At 43.1% G+C, this 16,600-nt stretch overlaps 1 protein-coding gene across 1 annotated transcript; it reads right to left on the bottom strand.

Moving 5' to 3' along the window:
- Positions 1 to 8,379: 8,379 nt before the first annotated feature.
- LOC307058829 (boLa class II histocompatibility antigen, DQB*0101 beta chain-like) lies at positions 8,380 to 16,084 on the bottom strand (the record flags this gene model as incomplete). Its single annotated transcript, XM_079712523.1, has 5 exons — positions 8,380 to 8,724; positions 9,751 to 9,861; positions 10,370 to 10,651; positions 14,266 to 14,535; positions 15,976 to 16,084. The coding sequence occupies 5 exons, from the start codon at positions 16,082 to 16,084 to the stop codon at positions 8,717 to 8,719; spliced, it is 780 nt and encodes a 259-aa protein (XP_079568649.1). The 3' UTR covers positions 8,380 to 8,716.
- Between the last annotated feature and the right edge of the window lie 516 nt (positions 16,085 to 16,600).

The raw sequence follows: 16,600 nt of genomic DNA, 5'->3' as shown, positions 1-16,600 counted from the left end.
ATGAGGGGCTAAAAAGTTGGAAAATGTAATAGAAAGATTAAAAAATAATAGAATAATATAAAAATTATAATAGTAGAATTATTATTATGTAATAGAAAAATTAAATCAAGAAAACCTCCTTGAAATTTTCTCCCTGAAAAAGAAGACAAAGAAATGTAATATATGGTAGAAAAGATAAGACACAGAGAATAGACCTGGCAACATCAAGTAACAGAGCTAGAGAGGGAAACAGAAAAATGAAGGGGGAAATTTATGAAAACAAGTAAAGGAAAATTTTCCAGATATAAAAGACCTAATTCTTTACATGGAATGGGGACTTTCAGATATTTAGCAAAATTAATGAAAAAAGACTCATTCTTAGATACATTAAAATTTTTTTAAATCATTTTTAAAATTTCAGAATCTCAAGTGTTAAAAGAAGATCATAAAATATCCCAACGAGGGAAACAAAACATACAACAGACACTGTTAAACCGTCAAATACTTATATCATAAAGATAATGAGAAAGGCCTGGAAGTTCTAAAGGAAAATTATTTTCTATTAATAAATGTATACCTTTTCAAAATCACAATTAGGCATGAAGAAAGGATAAAATACTGTTAGACATAAAAGAATATAAAATGTACCTAGCACACATAGCTTAATTGGAAGTTGATTAAGAATATGACTTTGTTAAGTGAGGTTGTTAATCAGGAAACAGGAACGTACTTGGGGAGTGACATCAGCAACATGGTCGAACAAGATGTCTCTCGTTCATATCCCCCTTTTAATAACAATTTGTTATCCATTCCTGGATAAAGATACCTTTGTGGGAGCTATGGGATCCAACACCATACGCTAAGGAATCCAGGAGGAGTCTTGCCCACCATGCATCAGATAACAAGCATACAGACCTCAGTCATGTCTAGGGACCCTGCAATGGCCCATGAACTGGCTCAGCCCCTCTTAGCTATTATCTGGGAGCCCCCAGAGAACAGTCTTAGACAATTACTCATAGGTGAGAGAGCCTTTGTGGAAGTCCAGGTTTCCAGCGGAGAACTTCCAGCACACCACTGGAGCAAAGAAATACAAGTTGGACACACTGGAGAGGGTAGGAGGAACAGCATCACTCCTCCCCAAGGCAGCATAGCTTGGTGCCAAGGGAGACCTTCTCAACTCATGAATTATCCTGTAAGGGAAAGTGAGAGCATGTGAGTGAGCACCTGTCTTCCTCAGCTGTGCGGGAAACTGCCAAAGAGGCCCATTTCTCTCTCACCCCATCCAGAGTAGTGAGTCATAACTTACATTACTAGGGGTGGGTAGAGGCCAGCAAAGTGGCAGATAGAACTCTTGGAAGATATGAAAGAGGCACGGATCCCTCAAGAAATCCACCAACAAGCCACTGGGGATGCCTCACCATTGAATCCCATCAACTTGCCCACAAGCACTCCCAACACTCCATGCACCTCAACCACACACACCCCACACTGTGGCCAGCTCCCTGTGTGCACTCCTGACAGCAGCAAGAGTGAGCTTTGGCAGACAACTAATGAGTAGCACAGAAAGCCAGCCCAAATCTGTAGGCCAGGGAGAGAACATGAACCTGAGCTTCAGCTCCATTCTTGGGAAAACAAAAGGGAAGCTGTCAGCAGCCAGCCTGGTACATTGCAGAATCAAGAGAAGGCATACAAGTTTAAGCATTCTGCCATGAGAGAGCAAGAAGTGTGGTACAGGCATATCCATAAAAGGTCTGAGAGAGTCTCAGAATCCCTAGCAAGACTGACAGAAAGTGTTTCTCTCCCAAAATCAGTTAGTAAAGACTGGAGAAGGTGATTGCTACTTCAATTGCAAAGACAGAAATGAAAGACTTCAAGAAACATGAAAAATCAAGGAAACATGATACACCAAAGAATCAAAATAATCTTCCAGTAACTGACACCAGGATGTGGATATCTATAATTTACCCAAAAATGCTCTTTTAAGGAAGCTCAGTGAGCTACAAGAAAACACAGAAAGACAACTCAATGAAATCAGGGAAACAGTACATGAACAAAATTAGAAGTTTAATAGAGAAATAGAAATCTTTAAAAAAAAAAACAAATAGAAATTCTGGATACGAAAAATACAACAAAAAATGCTCTTTCTGCTTAATGGAAAGAAGAGGAAGATTCTTTGCTCTTCTTTCCATCAAGTAGAGGAAAGAATCTGTGAACTAGAAGACAGGAACTTTGAAATTATCCACTCAGAACAAAACAAAGAAAAAAGAATGAAAAAGAGTGAATAAACCTAGAAGATCTGTGGAATACAATCAAATGTAACCCTCTGTCAATTATTGGAGTCCCAGAAGGAAAAGAGAGGGAGAAGGGAACATAAAGCTTATTTAAAGAAACAGTGGCAGAATCTAAAAAAGAGTGTATATATGTATATGTACAACTGATTCACTTTGCTGTACAGCAGAAAGTAACACAACACTGTAAATCAAGTATACTCCAATAAAAATTTTTAATGCAAAAAAACAAGTAAATAAATAATAAAATAGCCCTGCCAGTATCACTCTCTTTAAAAAAAGAAAAGAAAAAGAAAGAAAGAAAAAGAAATAAAAAAGAAAGAAAAGAAACAATGGCTGCGAGTTTCCCATATCTGAGGTGAGATTTGGATATCTAAGTTCACGAAGCTCATAGTTAAGAAACAAATTCAACTTAAAGGGCTTCCCTGGTGGTGCACTGGTTGAGAATCTGCCTGCTAATGCAGGGGACATGGGTTCGAGCCCTGGTCTGGGAGGATCCCACATGCCACGGAGCAACTAGGCCCGTGAGCCACAACTACTGAGCCTGCGCGTCTGGAGCCTGTGCTCCACAACAAGAGAGGCCGTGACAGTGAGAGGCCCGTGCACCGCGATGAAGAGTGGCCCCCGCTTGCCACAACTAGAGAAAGTCCTCGCACAGAAACGAAGACCCAACACAGCAAAAATAAATAAAATAAATTAATAAACTCCTACCCCCAATATCTTCTTAAAAAAAATTCAACTTAAAGAGATTTTCTCAAAGATGTATTATGATAAAGTTTTAAAAAATCAAAGACAGAGATAATCTTAAAAGCAGCAAGAGAAAAGAAGCTTGTAACTTATGATGAAAACTATAATGCTATCAGATTCCTCAAAAGAAATCTTACATTTAAGGACAGAAGGTGATGGTATATTCAAAATTGCTGAAAGAGTTTGGTACAAGAGGTTGATGAAGGAAGATCATGAACTCACCTCCTCCAATGGACACACCCAGTCTACAGCTATAAATGGAACAATTTCCTCTGGAAAAAAAATAACTAAACTAAAAACTGGCTTAACAACACCTGCACATCAGGCAAATGAGAGGGAAACCACATCAAGGCAAGAGAGGCTGAGTCATTATCTTTCCATAAACCCTACTCCAGGTACAGCAACCCACAATTGGGAAGGAACTCAAAATCCAGAGCTTCTCCCTGAGGAGCAAGGGGTTTGAACACCACAATATAGACACCTTAACTTTTAAGACCTGCACCTGAGAGATGAGTCCCCAAAACTTCTAGCTTTGCAAGCCAATGGCTCTCATGTCCATGAGACAATATTGTAGTGAACCGAGAAATGGCTCTTAAAGGGCTCACACACAGACTCACTCGACCCAGGTCCCAGCACAGAAGCCATTTGAAAAGTGCCCAGACTTTATGGGAATGAGGCTCATTTGATGACCTTAAAGTGTCAGCCTAAGGAGCAGGGATACTCCCCAGGGACGGAGGCTGGCAGCTACCATCTTTGCACTCTCCTTCTGCTGTGCTAAAGTGGGCAAACACCTTTTTATTTTTTTATTCTACGCCTTTTTTTTTCAGGGATTCCATCTTTACACTCCCACTTTGTATCGCGCTAGCCAGCAGGTGCTATCTTCACACTATTCCTGTGCCACACTCCAGTGCACCAGTATTTCCTACAGGGGAGCTTTTACATGGGTCTGGTGTCCTGGTTTTTGTGTCTGGTGTCCCAGTTTTTGTGGCTGCAACCCAGTGGGATGTCTTTGGATCACCTGGTTCTGGAGGGCAGGGAGATTCACACTCCTAGGTCCAATAGGACTGTAACAATCAGATACGGTTCTTGGCAGACTACCACCCTAAGGGTACTGCACAAATAGCAAACTGAAACACATTCCCAGTCTTTCTGGGAAAGAGGCTTATTTTTTGTCCAGGAGTTTTGGCCTGAGGGGCAGGTTTCTTGTTTGGCACAATTCTAAGGGGCTATAGAGGTACTTTCATGCAACAGAAGCCAGTGGACAAAATCTTTGCACTCTCCCCCTGCCTTGCTCCAGCCCACTGGTGCCCTCCAAAGAAGCTTATACCTTTGGTGCCCTGATTTTTCCAGCTGGTGCTAGGAGATGCCTCTACATTGTCTGGCTTTGGTGACTAGTAGGGTGACACTAGGCTCATGGGTGACAAAGAACTATAACAAATGTAGAAAAGTTCTTAAACAGCTACCAACCCAGGGCACAGTAAGAGGCAACAGACCCGGGAGATCAGTATTTCTGTGAAAGAGGCCTATTAGCTTACCATCATAGCTATAGCCTGAGGGGGAAGCTTCTAATTAAACACAAATCTAAGGGCTGACTGTAATCCTTTCCAGAGACCTTGGAGGGTGGGCACTATCATTTCACTCTCCCCTGTCACGCTCCACAGTGCCAGTAGCTCTCAGAAGGGAGCTCTTACACTCTTCTGGTGCCCTGGCTTTTATAGCTCCAAGGTTCAACATCTGCAAATCAATCTATGTGATATACCACATTAAAAAATAGAAGAATAAAAAACATATGATCATCTCAATACATGCAGAAAAAGCTTTTGGCAAAATTCGACACCTATTTATGATAAAAACTCTCAACAAAGTGGGTATAGAGGGTTCATGCCTCAACATAATAAAGGCCATGTATGACAAACCCATAGCCAACACCCTACTCAACATTGAAAGGCCAAAAGCATTTCCTCTAAGTTCAGAATGAAAACAAGGATGACCACTCTAGCCACTTTTATTCAACATAGTATTAGAAGTCCTAAAATCAGATTAAAATAAATAAATTAATTAAAGGAGTCCAAGTTGGAAGGGAAGAAGCACCGTTTGCAAACGACATGACAGTATATATAGAAAATCCTGAAGGCACCACCAAAAAACTATTAGAGCAATAAATTAATTCAGTAAAGTTTAGTATACAAAATTAGTACATAGAAATCTGTTGTGTTTCTATACACTAACAACAAACTATCAGAAAGAGAAATTAAGAAAACAACCTTATTTACAACTGCATCAAAAAGAATAAAATACCTAGAAATAAATCTCACCAAGGAGGTAAAAGACTTGTACTCTACAAACTATAAGACACTGATGAAAGAAACTGAAGATGACACAAACAGATGGAAAAATATAACATGGTCATGGAATGGAAGAATTTAATATTGTTAAAATGACCAAAGCAGATTCAATGCAATCCCTATCAAAATACCAATAGCAGTTTTTCACAGAATTAGAACAAATAATTCTAAAATGCATATGGAACCACAAATGATCCAGAATAGCCAAAGAAATTTTGAGAAAGAACAAAGCTGGAGATATCAAGCTCCCTGATTTCAAATATATTGTAAAACTATAGTAATCAAAACTATAATAGTATTGGCATAAAAACAGACAGATAGATCAATGGAACAGAATAGAGATCCCAAATATTAACCCATACACATACTTTCGATAAAAGGGCCAAGAATACACAGTGGGAAAAGAAAAGTCTCTTCAATTAATGGTGTTGGGAAAAGTAGACAGCTACATGAGAAAGAAAGAATATGAACCACTATCTTACACCATACACAAAAATTAACTCAAAATAGATTAAAGATTTTAATGTAAGACCTGAAACCTTGAAACTCCTAGAAGAAACATAGATGGTAAGCTCCTTGACATTGGCCTTTGCGATGACTTTTTGACACCAAAAGTAAAGGCAACAAAAGCAAAAATAAACTAGTCAGCCTACATCAAACTAAAAAGCTTCTGCACAGCAAAGGAAACTATCAACCAAACGAAAAGAAAATTTACTGAATGGGAAAAAAATTTGAAAATTATATATCTGCTAAGGAGTTAATATCCAAAATATATAAAAATATCATACAATTCAAAAGCAAAAAAAAGTCTGATTAAAAAATGGGCAGAGAATCTGAATAGACATTTTTCCAAAGAAGACATACAGACGGCCAACAGGTACATGAAAAGATGCTCAACATCACTAATCAACAGGCAAATGCAAATCAAAGCCACAATAAGGTATCACCACAAAAATAAATAAATAAATGAATAAATAAATTAATTAATTTTAAGGTTAAATAAATATCTTTTTAAAAAAAGATATCACCTCACACATGTTAGAATGGCTATCATCAGGAAGACAAGAAATAACAAATGCTGGCAAGGATGTAGAGAAAAATAAATCCTTGTATACTGTTGGTGGTAATGTAAATTGGTTCAGCACTATTGAAAGCAGCATGGAGTTTCCTCAAAACATTAAAAATAAAACTGTCATATGATCCAGCAATTTCTCTTCTGGGAATTTATCCACAGGAAACAAAAACACTAACTTGAAAAAGATCTATGCATCCCATGTTCCTTGAAGCATTAATTACAATAGCCATGATATGAAAGCAACGTAAGTGGCCATTGGTGAATGTATGGATAAAGAAACTGTGGTGTGTATATATACATAATGGAATATTATTCAGCCATAAAGAGAATGAAGTCTTGCCATTTGCAACAGCATGGATGGACCTTGAGGGCATTATGCTAAGTGAAATAAGTTAGACAGAGAAAGACAAATACCATAAAATCTCATTTAACTCATGTGGAATCTTTAATAAAAAAGAACTCATAGATAAAGAGAATGAATTGGTGGTTGCCAGAGGTGGGCAAAAGTCATGAAGGTGGTGAAAAGGCACAAACTTCCCATTATACATAAGTCCTGGGGATGTGATGTACAGCGTGGTGAATCTAGTTAATAATACTGTTTTGTATATTTGAAAGTTGCTAAAAGAGTAGTTTTTTTTTTTAATTTGACTGTGCTTCAATTGTTTAGACCCAGGATAACCCACAAACCTCTCTGTGACACAAAAGATTATCATGGTTATTCCCCATTTCATTCAAAATATTGTAAAGATTCTACCATTTGCAATTCTGTTATTAAAAAATAAAATAAAATAAAATAATATAGTCTGTAAGTTTCTTTAAGAGGGCATAGTAAACTACAATACATGGAAACATGCTAATGTGAGTGAACAAATGAAGATACAGCTGCAGCTTTCAGTGATGGAGTACTCCTGCTCTACCTACAGTATTCTATGTGACATCTCTGTTGTGACACGAGACTGTCTGATTCACTGGACCTCAAATATTAGTAAGCTTACTTCCTTTTTTTAAGTTTTTTTTTTGTTTTTTTTTGTTTGTTTGTTTGTTTTTGCGGTACACGGGCCTCTCACTGCTGTGGCCTCTCTCGTTGCAGAGCACAGGCTCCGGACGCACAGGCCCAGCGGCCATGGCTCACGGGCCCAGCCGCTCCGCGGCATGTGGGATCTTCCCGGACCGGGGCACGAACCCGCGTCCCCTGCATCGGCAGGCAGACTCTCAACCACTGCGCCACCAGACAAGCCCCCTTTTTTTAACTTTTAGATAAAACGTAAATATGAAGGAGATGTCCTTTTCATTCTTCCCACCACTGTAGAATCCACTGATCTGCTCCAGTGGTTTCCCAGCAGAGTTTCTCTGGATTCTACCCAGAGCTGCTGAATCAGACTCCTGGGTACAGCCTTCTTCTCAACCAGCTCCCAGCCTGTGTGTTGGTCTGACAGCTGGATAACTATCTAACCTCCCCACAAGGGAGGCTTCCTTCCTGTAACCCTGACAGGTGGTCATTGAAAGAGTAGATCTAAAAAGTTCTCATCACAAGAAAAAAATTGTAACAATCTATAGTGATGATGTTAACGAGACTTACTGTAGTGATCATTTTGCAATATTTACAAATACTGAATCATCACGCTGTACAGCTAAAACTAATATAATGTTGTATATCAATTATACTCAATAAAAAATATATGATTAGCATAGGGACTTCCCTATGGTCCAGTGGCCCAGTGGTTAAGACTCCGCGCTCCCAATGCAGGGGGCTAGGGTTCAATCCCTGGTCAGGGAACTAGATCCCGCATGCCGCAACTAAAGACCCTGCATGCAGCAACGAAGATCCCATGTGCCACAACTAAAACCCGGCGCAAGTCTTAATAAATATTAAAAAAATATATGATTAGCATAAACTTAATAAGAAAGAAGGCTCAGGGTATAGATAACTCATATTCATGTTTAATTATGATATACCCTATAGCCAGGTAATGGTTTCAGTGTGCTTCTCTTGAGCAGTCTTCAGAGGGAGAATGCAAACAGAAAAATCCCTTGGGGTCTGAGTAGACGCTCAGTAGACGCTGTTGGCAGTACACGGGCAGAGGCTCCGGGGTCAGTGCAGGAAGCAGCATCACAGTCAAATCCTTGGAGCAGGGCAAGGGGTAACCTGGTGACTGTGTCAGAGTTAATGGAGGAACCTGATCTCAGAGGAACAGGCTGACAGGCAACTGGGAATTCTGGGCAAGAACAGGCAGCTATTACAGAAGAGCAAAAACCAATCCCCGTCAAAGCATCCTCAGGAGTCAGTGCCCTGGAGAAGAGAGAGAGTGATCAACACATGGCACCCTGAGGGACGTGCCCCCTCACCTCTTCCCGGCCTGCAGCATCTGACAGAGAAAGCTGAGGTCTGGGGCATATCACCATCACCTCCCCTAACATCTGTGTAGAGGTGGATCAGCTAAAGAGGACACAAGACTTCAGCCTGATGCAGATGTGTGAAAGGCTGGGGAGCAGCTGTTATCCTTCTGGGGGACACGAAGACATCAAACTTTTAATAAATTAGATAATAACTCACCTTCTTTCTACCACTCATAGCCTCTTTCAGTCACTATAAGTGCCCACAGGCAGTGGCCACCAACATGTGGCCCAAAGTGGGTATCATCCTGGTGTCTAGCACTAACACCACAGTTCTGGCTCCAAGTTTCACAGAAAGATGCCACCAAAGTTATGGCCTGATTCTGGAGAACAACCTCAGGAGCTTCCTACAGAAACTGGGTGAACTTCTCCCCTAACTCTTGATCCCATAGCAGAAAATAGGCCACGGATGAGACCATTGTGCCCAGGTATACTCACCTCACACCCTTCCCTCTTTTATCTGTCCCCATAACCCCCAGTGAAACAGAGCAAAAACAGTACCTGCTGGTGGAGGCCCAGGAGGTCCCACAAAAGGTCTCATGACACAAACAGCAAGTGTCTCACCCACCCCAAAGGGAAATGAGATAAGCAACTTAATTAGAAATATATTTCTTCCCTACCCATCCTCTCTACCCACAATGCCTTAACTGCCCTAAAATAAAATCTCCCCCAAATGAATGGAACTGTCACTAGAAGGAAGCCCTAGAATAAATCCCACCTGTCACCTCTGTGAAAGGGCTACTTCTCAACCAGTAAAATCAGACTCCAATGTCTCCCTAGGTCATTCCATTTTCACCCACCACCAGCCTAGTCTCCTTCCTTTCAGGGTCAGGAGGAAAGAGCTACATCTAGAGGCACAGGCCTCCCTGAACAGAGGGTCTCAGTCACAGTCCATCTTCCCCTTTTCCCCAGAGTTCCTTACCCTTCTGGCTCCTGTGACGGATGATGAGGCCCAGCCCGAGGAAGATCAGCCCCAGCACAAAGCCCCCAACACCACTCAGCATCTTGCTCTGGGCAGATCCAGACTGTGCCCCTAGGGATCAGAGCCTGAGTGTCAGCGTTTGTCCCCACACCAAAGGGGGGGTGTCCCTTTGAGAAGCCTGAAGTCTAGTCTGAGATACAGGAGATGGAGGTGCCAGGGGAACCAAGTTCTCCATTCTGACTACCCCTAGGGGAGGGACCCGCCAACTGATCCTTGGACAGAGTGGACGGGTGGGAGAAGGGGAAAGTGGATCCCTGCTCCTCAGGGATACATCCATAACCTTACGCCCTAAGACTCTGGTCACCAGTCAATCCTTCAGAGCTACCACGGCTGGGCTCTGGGGCTCTGGTGTGTAGAGTGAGCTCCCTGTATCTGGAAAGACAATGAGATCAGGATTCTTCTGATGCCCTTACTATGAGGCAAGAGGCACTCTTGTGTCCTGTAATTTCCAGCTCAGTAGGGATTCTGGGGACAAGGGATGAGGTGGGATGCACCAAGGAAGCTCTATCTGCCCCTGTCCTGTGGGGCCCACGGTGAAAGGAAACCAAGCGCCCCTTACACCACTCCACCGTGATGGGGCTCTGGAGGCTGGGGTGCTCCACATGGCAGGTGTAGACATCTCCTTGCTGGGGAGTCATTTCCAGCATCACAAGCATCTGGAAGGTCCAGTCCCCATTTCTAATAAGAGGGGTGGACACAACACCAGCTCTCTCCTCCTGGTCATTCCGGAACCACCGAACTTTGATCTGGCCTGGATAGAAATCTGCCACCGAGCAGACCAGCAGGTTGTGATGGTTTAGAGCCTCTGTCCTGGATGGGGAGATGGTCACTGTAGGTTCCACTGAGGGAGTAACAGACAGGAAAAGACACAGTGAGATGTGAGACCACACAGCAAGTCTTCCCACTGGGAAGAGTCCTTCCCTGGTACCAGGGTGGAAAGATCCTTGGATTCCAAATCTTGGATTTGGATCTAACCTGGACCACTTTAATAGCTTGAATAAAAACATTAGTCAGTTTACTTTTCAGAGTCTCAAGAGACAGTTTTAATCATTCTATGGGAGTTACTCTGTTGACACTAATTGATAAAAATGAAACACTTTAAAATTATAAATTGCTATATTATACAGGCCACTATTTATAACATTTTTTAAATAAAATAATAAACATGGACTTGTCCCCCCTCGCTCTCCCACCTAGAAGTGACCATCAGGATCAGCTCTAGTGACTTGTGCTAGGTCAGTGACACTGTTTTCTGTTAGTCTCTGTGCTCCCCACAGTAGAGAAGATCCAGCAACTTTGACTCCCACCTGCTGGCCATGAGATGATCAACAGTAGTCATGGCCCCATGGACTGAGAATTAAGAAAGTACAGACATTTCTATGTCCAGTAAAATGGGACAACAGTGACCATCACGTCCTTCCTACAAAGCAGTGCTTCTCAAACAGGCTACATCTATAATCCTCAGCCCTGTAATACAGAATTTGAGAGCGAGAGCACTTCTTACCGGTCAACAAAGCATCTCTCTCAGTTTTTAGCCTCATCTTAGCTCAAATGCCATTCTGTGGTGAACTCCCCACAAAAATTTATATAATTAAATACCTACACTTCCATCTCTAGTTAATTTATGCCACATATACTTTATTTCATTCATTCATTCATTCATTCATTCAACAAATATAAATTTGACAAGCACTGGGGACCCAAAGATAAACAACAAACTGTGGCCCCTGTCTTTACAGAACTTGCAATCTAGTAACAAAGACAAAACAAAAATTAAAAACAAAAAAGAACCACAAGTGTTATGTCAAAAGTTTGTAATTTTTGAAGGAAAAGAAAGGAAACCTTGAAAACAAGTAACACTGATAAAACGTCATGTTTGCCCATGCCTTGATTCCTTTATCGTCTCAGATTGTTACTCATGGTCAAATATGACACACCTACCAACCTGTTTTACACGTATTATCCTTTATCTCTGCAGCCATTTTATTGCATCTCCCTCATTCTCTTAGTGCAAAACTATAGTAAATGTTTTATGTAGTGTTTTATCTATTTGATAATACATTATGTACTCTCATTTACTTTTTTCTCCTAATTTTCTTTTAACATTCAAGTGAGCTGCCCACCCTATTCCATCCCTTTGCTATTAAGAATAACTGCCTTGTTCTGAAATCAGACATAATTATCATGTGTGTTCTCTATAGAAAATATTCTGAGATTCTTGCAGAAGTTGGCCTGGGTTAGTGAGCATGTCACATGAACATACAATATAACTGGGACTTGCTGAGGTCGGCAGGCAGTCTCATCACCCCAATAACATGGTACTCGTGAGCCATCATCTGGAAAGAATCATGTTTCCAGTTTGGACTTTTTTTTTTTTTTTTTTTTTTTTTTTTTTTTTTTGCGGTACGCGGGCCTCTCACTGCTGTGGCCTCTCCCGTTGCGGAGCACAGGCTCCGGACCGTGCAGGCCCAGCGGCCATGGCTCACGGGCCCAGCCGCTCCGCGGCATGTGGGATCTTCCCGGGCCGGGGCACGAACCTGTGTCCCCTGCATCGGCAGGCGGACTCTCAACCACTGCGCCACCAGGGAAGCCCCCTCCAGTTTGGACTTTAACTCTTTCTTTTTTTTTTTGCGGTACGCCTCTCACTGTTGTGGCCTCTCCCGCAGCGGAGCACAGGCTCCGGACGCACAGGCTCAGCGGCCATGGCTCACGGGCCCAGCCGCTCCGCGGCATGTGGGATCTTCCCGGACCGGGGCACGAACCCGTGTCCCCTGCATCGGCAGGCGGACTCTCAACCACTGCGCCACCAGGGAAGCCCCTGGACTTTAACTCTTGATCAGGTTCTTCTTCTTGGGCTCTGACTAAAGTCATGGTCAGCTAGGTGGACTTATAAAATCTGTTCATCTTAAACAGATTGGGAGTAAAAAACGGAGGTCACAAGTTCAAGAGAGAAATGTTAGAATAATTTTTATGAAAAAGAACTGAAATAGCAAAAATATAAGTATGTACTTGGTGGCATCAGGATGAAGGAGAAGGCAAGATAGGGTAAAGTAAGCTAAAAGTTATGTGAACATACACAGATAACACCGGGGTCAGACTAGGGATTAATCAGTGAGTTTTCAATTCCTTGAATGTATCATTTTGTCCCACTAACACTGAAAATAGGCAGGAACAGATTCATTGCTGCTTCTGGTCATAACTGGCTTGAACGAGGCTTTGCTTCCAGTAGACTCTATATACATGTAGTAAAGAACATGATGACTATTGTGTATTTGGGGGAGGCTTCAAGACAGTGAATAACTGTGTGTAATTACTTAAACTGTTTATTATATACCAATATTAGCATATATAAAGTGGTGATGCTGATTGCTAACACCAAGGAAATTAAGTGGCATAATATAGGTAGTGTTTGGTAAGACAATTGTCTAGCAATAGGTGCTCATGAAACTGGTATAATTAACTTTCAGAATGTCTACCCCTGCAGTGGATGTTGGGGGAGCTGGCAGGGAGAGAGAGGATAGGCAGGCCAACGGAACATGAAACAATTTTTATTCTGTAATTAAATGGCATCAACTTATTTACCCCAAAACTTCAGCTCTGTTATCAGCCATTTGTTGAGCTTTTCTAAGAAATTAAAACTTTGCCTTATAACAACTGGATAGGAACAGTTGTTATAAAATATATATAAATTTATAATATAAAAATAGGAACAAGTACTGCTCCTATTTTTACTAAATACTTTTTTTCCTCAGGCTTTGCATTCACGAATTCTAAATTGTTAAGATCCAAGTCAATAAGAGTTTACTTTAAAGCATTAAGCAAAATCGTAAATAATAATACGGTCAGTTTTTAAGACCCTATTTACCTTTATGCTTTCTCTTGAGCCTAAGTGGCTGGGCAACAGAGAACATTTATTCACTAATTTAAGCAAGGTTTATGGAGCTCATACTACCTGCCAATGTGTCAGGTACTAGGCACACAAGGATAATTAAGACAGTCCCTTGCCAGAAAGAGGGCCGGGACAAGTGATATAGTGACATCCATTTAAGAAACCAGGATTAAGATGAATAATGATTTGAAACCAAAAAGTGAAAATGTATTCTTTCCTGGCTGTAATATATCACCACGTGTGTAAGGTGCCCTGAGAGCAGCCGTGGAGCAGCCCTAACTCCACCAGGCTGAGCTCCTGAGCTTCGGGAAGCAAACAAGCCAAGGGCACGAGGCGGGAACGTGCAGTATTAGTGGAAAGAACTGCACAGGACGGGGCTCTCGAGAACTGGGGCCATACTGAGCAGTCCCGGGCCTGTCTCCCTGCTGTGCCCTCGGTCCCCGGCCCTCCGCGCGGGACGCCGGGCCTCGCTGTCCCCGCCGCGGGCCTGGGGATCCCACCCCCACGGCCCTGCGCGGAGTCTCGGCAGGTTGGGGTGGGCCCCGCGGAGGGCGGCCTTCACTCACCTCGCCGCTGCACCGTGAAGCTCTCCACAGCCCCGTAGTTGTGTCTGCACACCGTGTCCAGCTCGGCCCGTGTCTGCTCCAGGAGGTCCTTCTGGCTGTTAAGGTACTCGGCGTCCCGCCGGCCCAGCTCGGTCACCGCCCGGTACTCGCCCACGTCGCTGTCGAAGCGCACAAACTCCTCCCGGTTATAGATGTAACTGGTCACTAACCGCACCCGCTCCGTGCCGTTGGTGAAGTAACACACGCCCATGTGCTGGATCACGAAATCCTCTGCGGGAGACACCGCCGCTCAGCCAGGCGGCAGCCGCTTGGCAGGCGGGGCGATGTCGGCCCGTGGCCAGCTGGGTCGGAAAAACCTGAAACCCGCCGCTCAACCCCGGGTTCCCGGCCCAGCCCAGCCCTGCGCCTCCTGCTGCGAACCCGGAGTCTCCAGGCGGCTTTCCGAGGCCTCCCGGCCCCGTCTGAGGGCTTCCAGAATGACCTTCGTGCGAGGAGGCCTGTCTCTGAGGGGAGCCCTGGGACCTGTGATCCCTGCCTGAGCCTGAGAACCGAGTAAACAGGGCTGTCGGGTTGGTTTTACATCCATCTCTGTACTTAGAGGGATCAGGACGTTCTCACATGAAATGTCATTTTCCCTCGAAATCCTGGGAACCTCACAGGCAAACAAGTGTCTACATAAGCACAAGACTTCAAGGGAATAACAAAGGAGGTGTAGGTAGCATGGAGCTTGTCCTCGTCCTGACAGGAACATTCTCTTGGTCCCTGGCAAAGTGCCTTCCTTCCCATGCGTGGGTTTCCTCTGCGTTTCTGCCACCCCGACCCGACTCCTGTGTGGTTAGAAGGGACTGACACCGCCCCAGTCCTAAAAAGGATAGTTTATTCACGGAAAGAGCACAGACGTTCAAATTAGATAAATTGGATTCCAATTAAACTGAGACAGTTACCAGCTTGGGTGAGTTACTTAACAGAGTATCTGTATCTTAAGTATAATTGTGAAAAAAAGTCATTACATCTACACATAGGGGTGTTAGGAAGATTGAGAGAGAATTTCTATGAAGATGCTAATCCTGTGTCTGAAATGAATGCTTTCTCAATATACATATTTCTCTTCTTACGTTCTCCTTTCTCCTAAATCCCGTCCATCCTCAACTCAAGTCTCTGAATACCACTCAAGTCACTATTTGACCGTAAATCAGTGAAACTTGAGGTTAAGACTCTGTCGGTGGCCACCCAGTCGGCTCCACTCAAATACCAGGAGTTTGCTTCCAGGAACCCTCCACTCAAGAGTCAGGAATGTAGAGTCCTTTTCCTCAAATTCTGAGACTACAGAGACCACTGCTGCCCTACATTTCCCCAACCCAGGATGCCATAGTATTAAGTCCAGACAAGGTCTTGGGGGACCCTGAAATGACAAGTCCTGCTGTGTCTTCTTTGGAAAAATTATTTAAAACAAAATACCCATGCTTACTTTGTCCCAGCACTTGTAGTAGATACACACTTTGTCTCCTCCTCCCTGTTATAATGTCCCCAGGCTTAAGCCGGTGGGAGGGGGACTGTCCTCACTTTGTCATTAGAAGGTGGAAATGAGAATGTAACATAGCTCTCATCCCCGAAGAGAGGAAATATTCTGAGATCACACCCCAGGCCAAGTGTCCCTCAGAGCCTGGTCCCCAGAGTGGTGGCTCTGGGGAGAAGCTGCCCTGCACTTACGTGGAGAGTCTCTGCCCTCAGCCCCTGGGGTGCTCAGCACCATCAGCATCACCATCACAGCTGTTGTCCAAAGGCCTCTGGGGATCTGCAGAGCCACCGTCCTAGACATAATTGAGGACAAAGGAAGAAGTAATGGTAGTGAACACAGCTCACACCCGGTAGATCTGGTGTGCCTACTTTAGAGAATAAAAGCCTATGAAAGCTTCCATGTATGGCAGGATTGGAGAGTCCCAAGGAAAGGAACCAATCAGCACTGGAGCTAAAGTACCTCATGTATCTCTGGGCAGACATTTGTTTTGAAGGTTCTCAGTCTAATGCCTGGCACTCTGTCTTCATCAAATTACACTGGATGAACATTTCGGGTGAAGAATCCTTTCAGTTTTGAATGACCTGAAGATTAAATGCCTTCGGAGTTTAAAGAACAAAAAGAAAAAAAATGATTCAAGAGTAGACATCTCTGTGATATTTATTTAAAACCTATTGTTCTTGGGATTTTGGGTAAGGGAAAATAAGTGGGGATCATATTTCAGGGAGAGAAAATCATTGTCGCAAACAAGTTCACTTTTATCATCTTAGACACTCTGAGGAGCCTTAAGTTGTGGTGGAAAGAGCAGAGTTCTTGAAG

This window comes from Hyperoodon ampullatus, assembly GCF_949752795.1.
Source record: "Hyperoodon ampullatus genome assembly, chromosome: 10".
Taxonomy (NCBI): Eukaryota; Metazoa; Chordata; class Mammalia; order Artiodactyla; family Ziphiidae; genus Hyperoodon; species Hyperoodon ampullatus.
The sequence above is the reverse complement of the archived record's forward strand: the minus strand, read 5'-3'. Positions and strand labels throughout refer to the sequence as shown.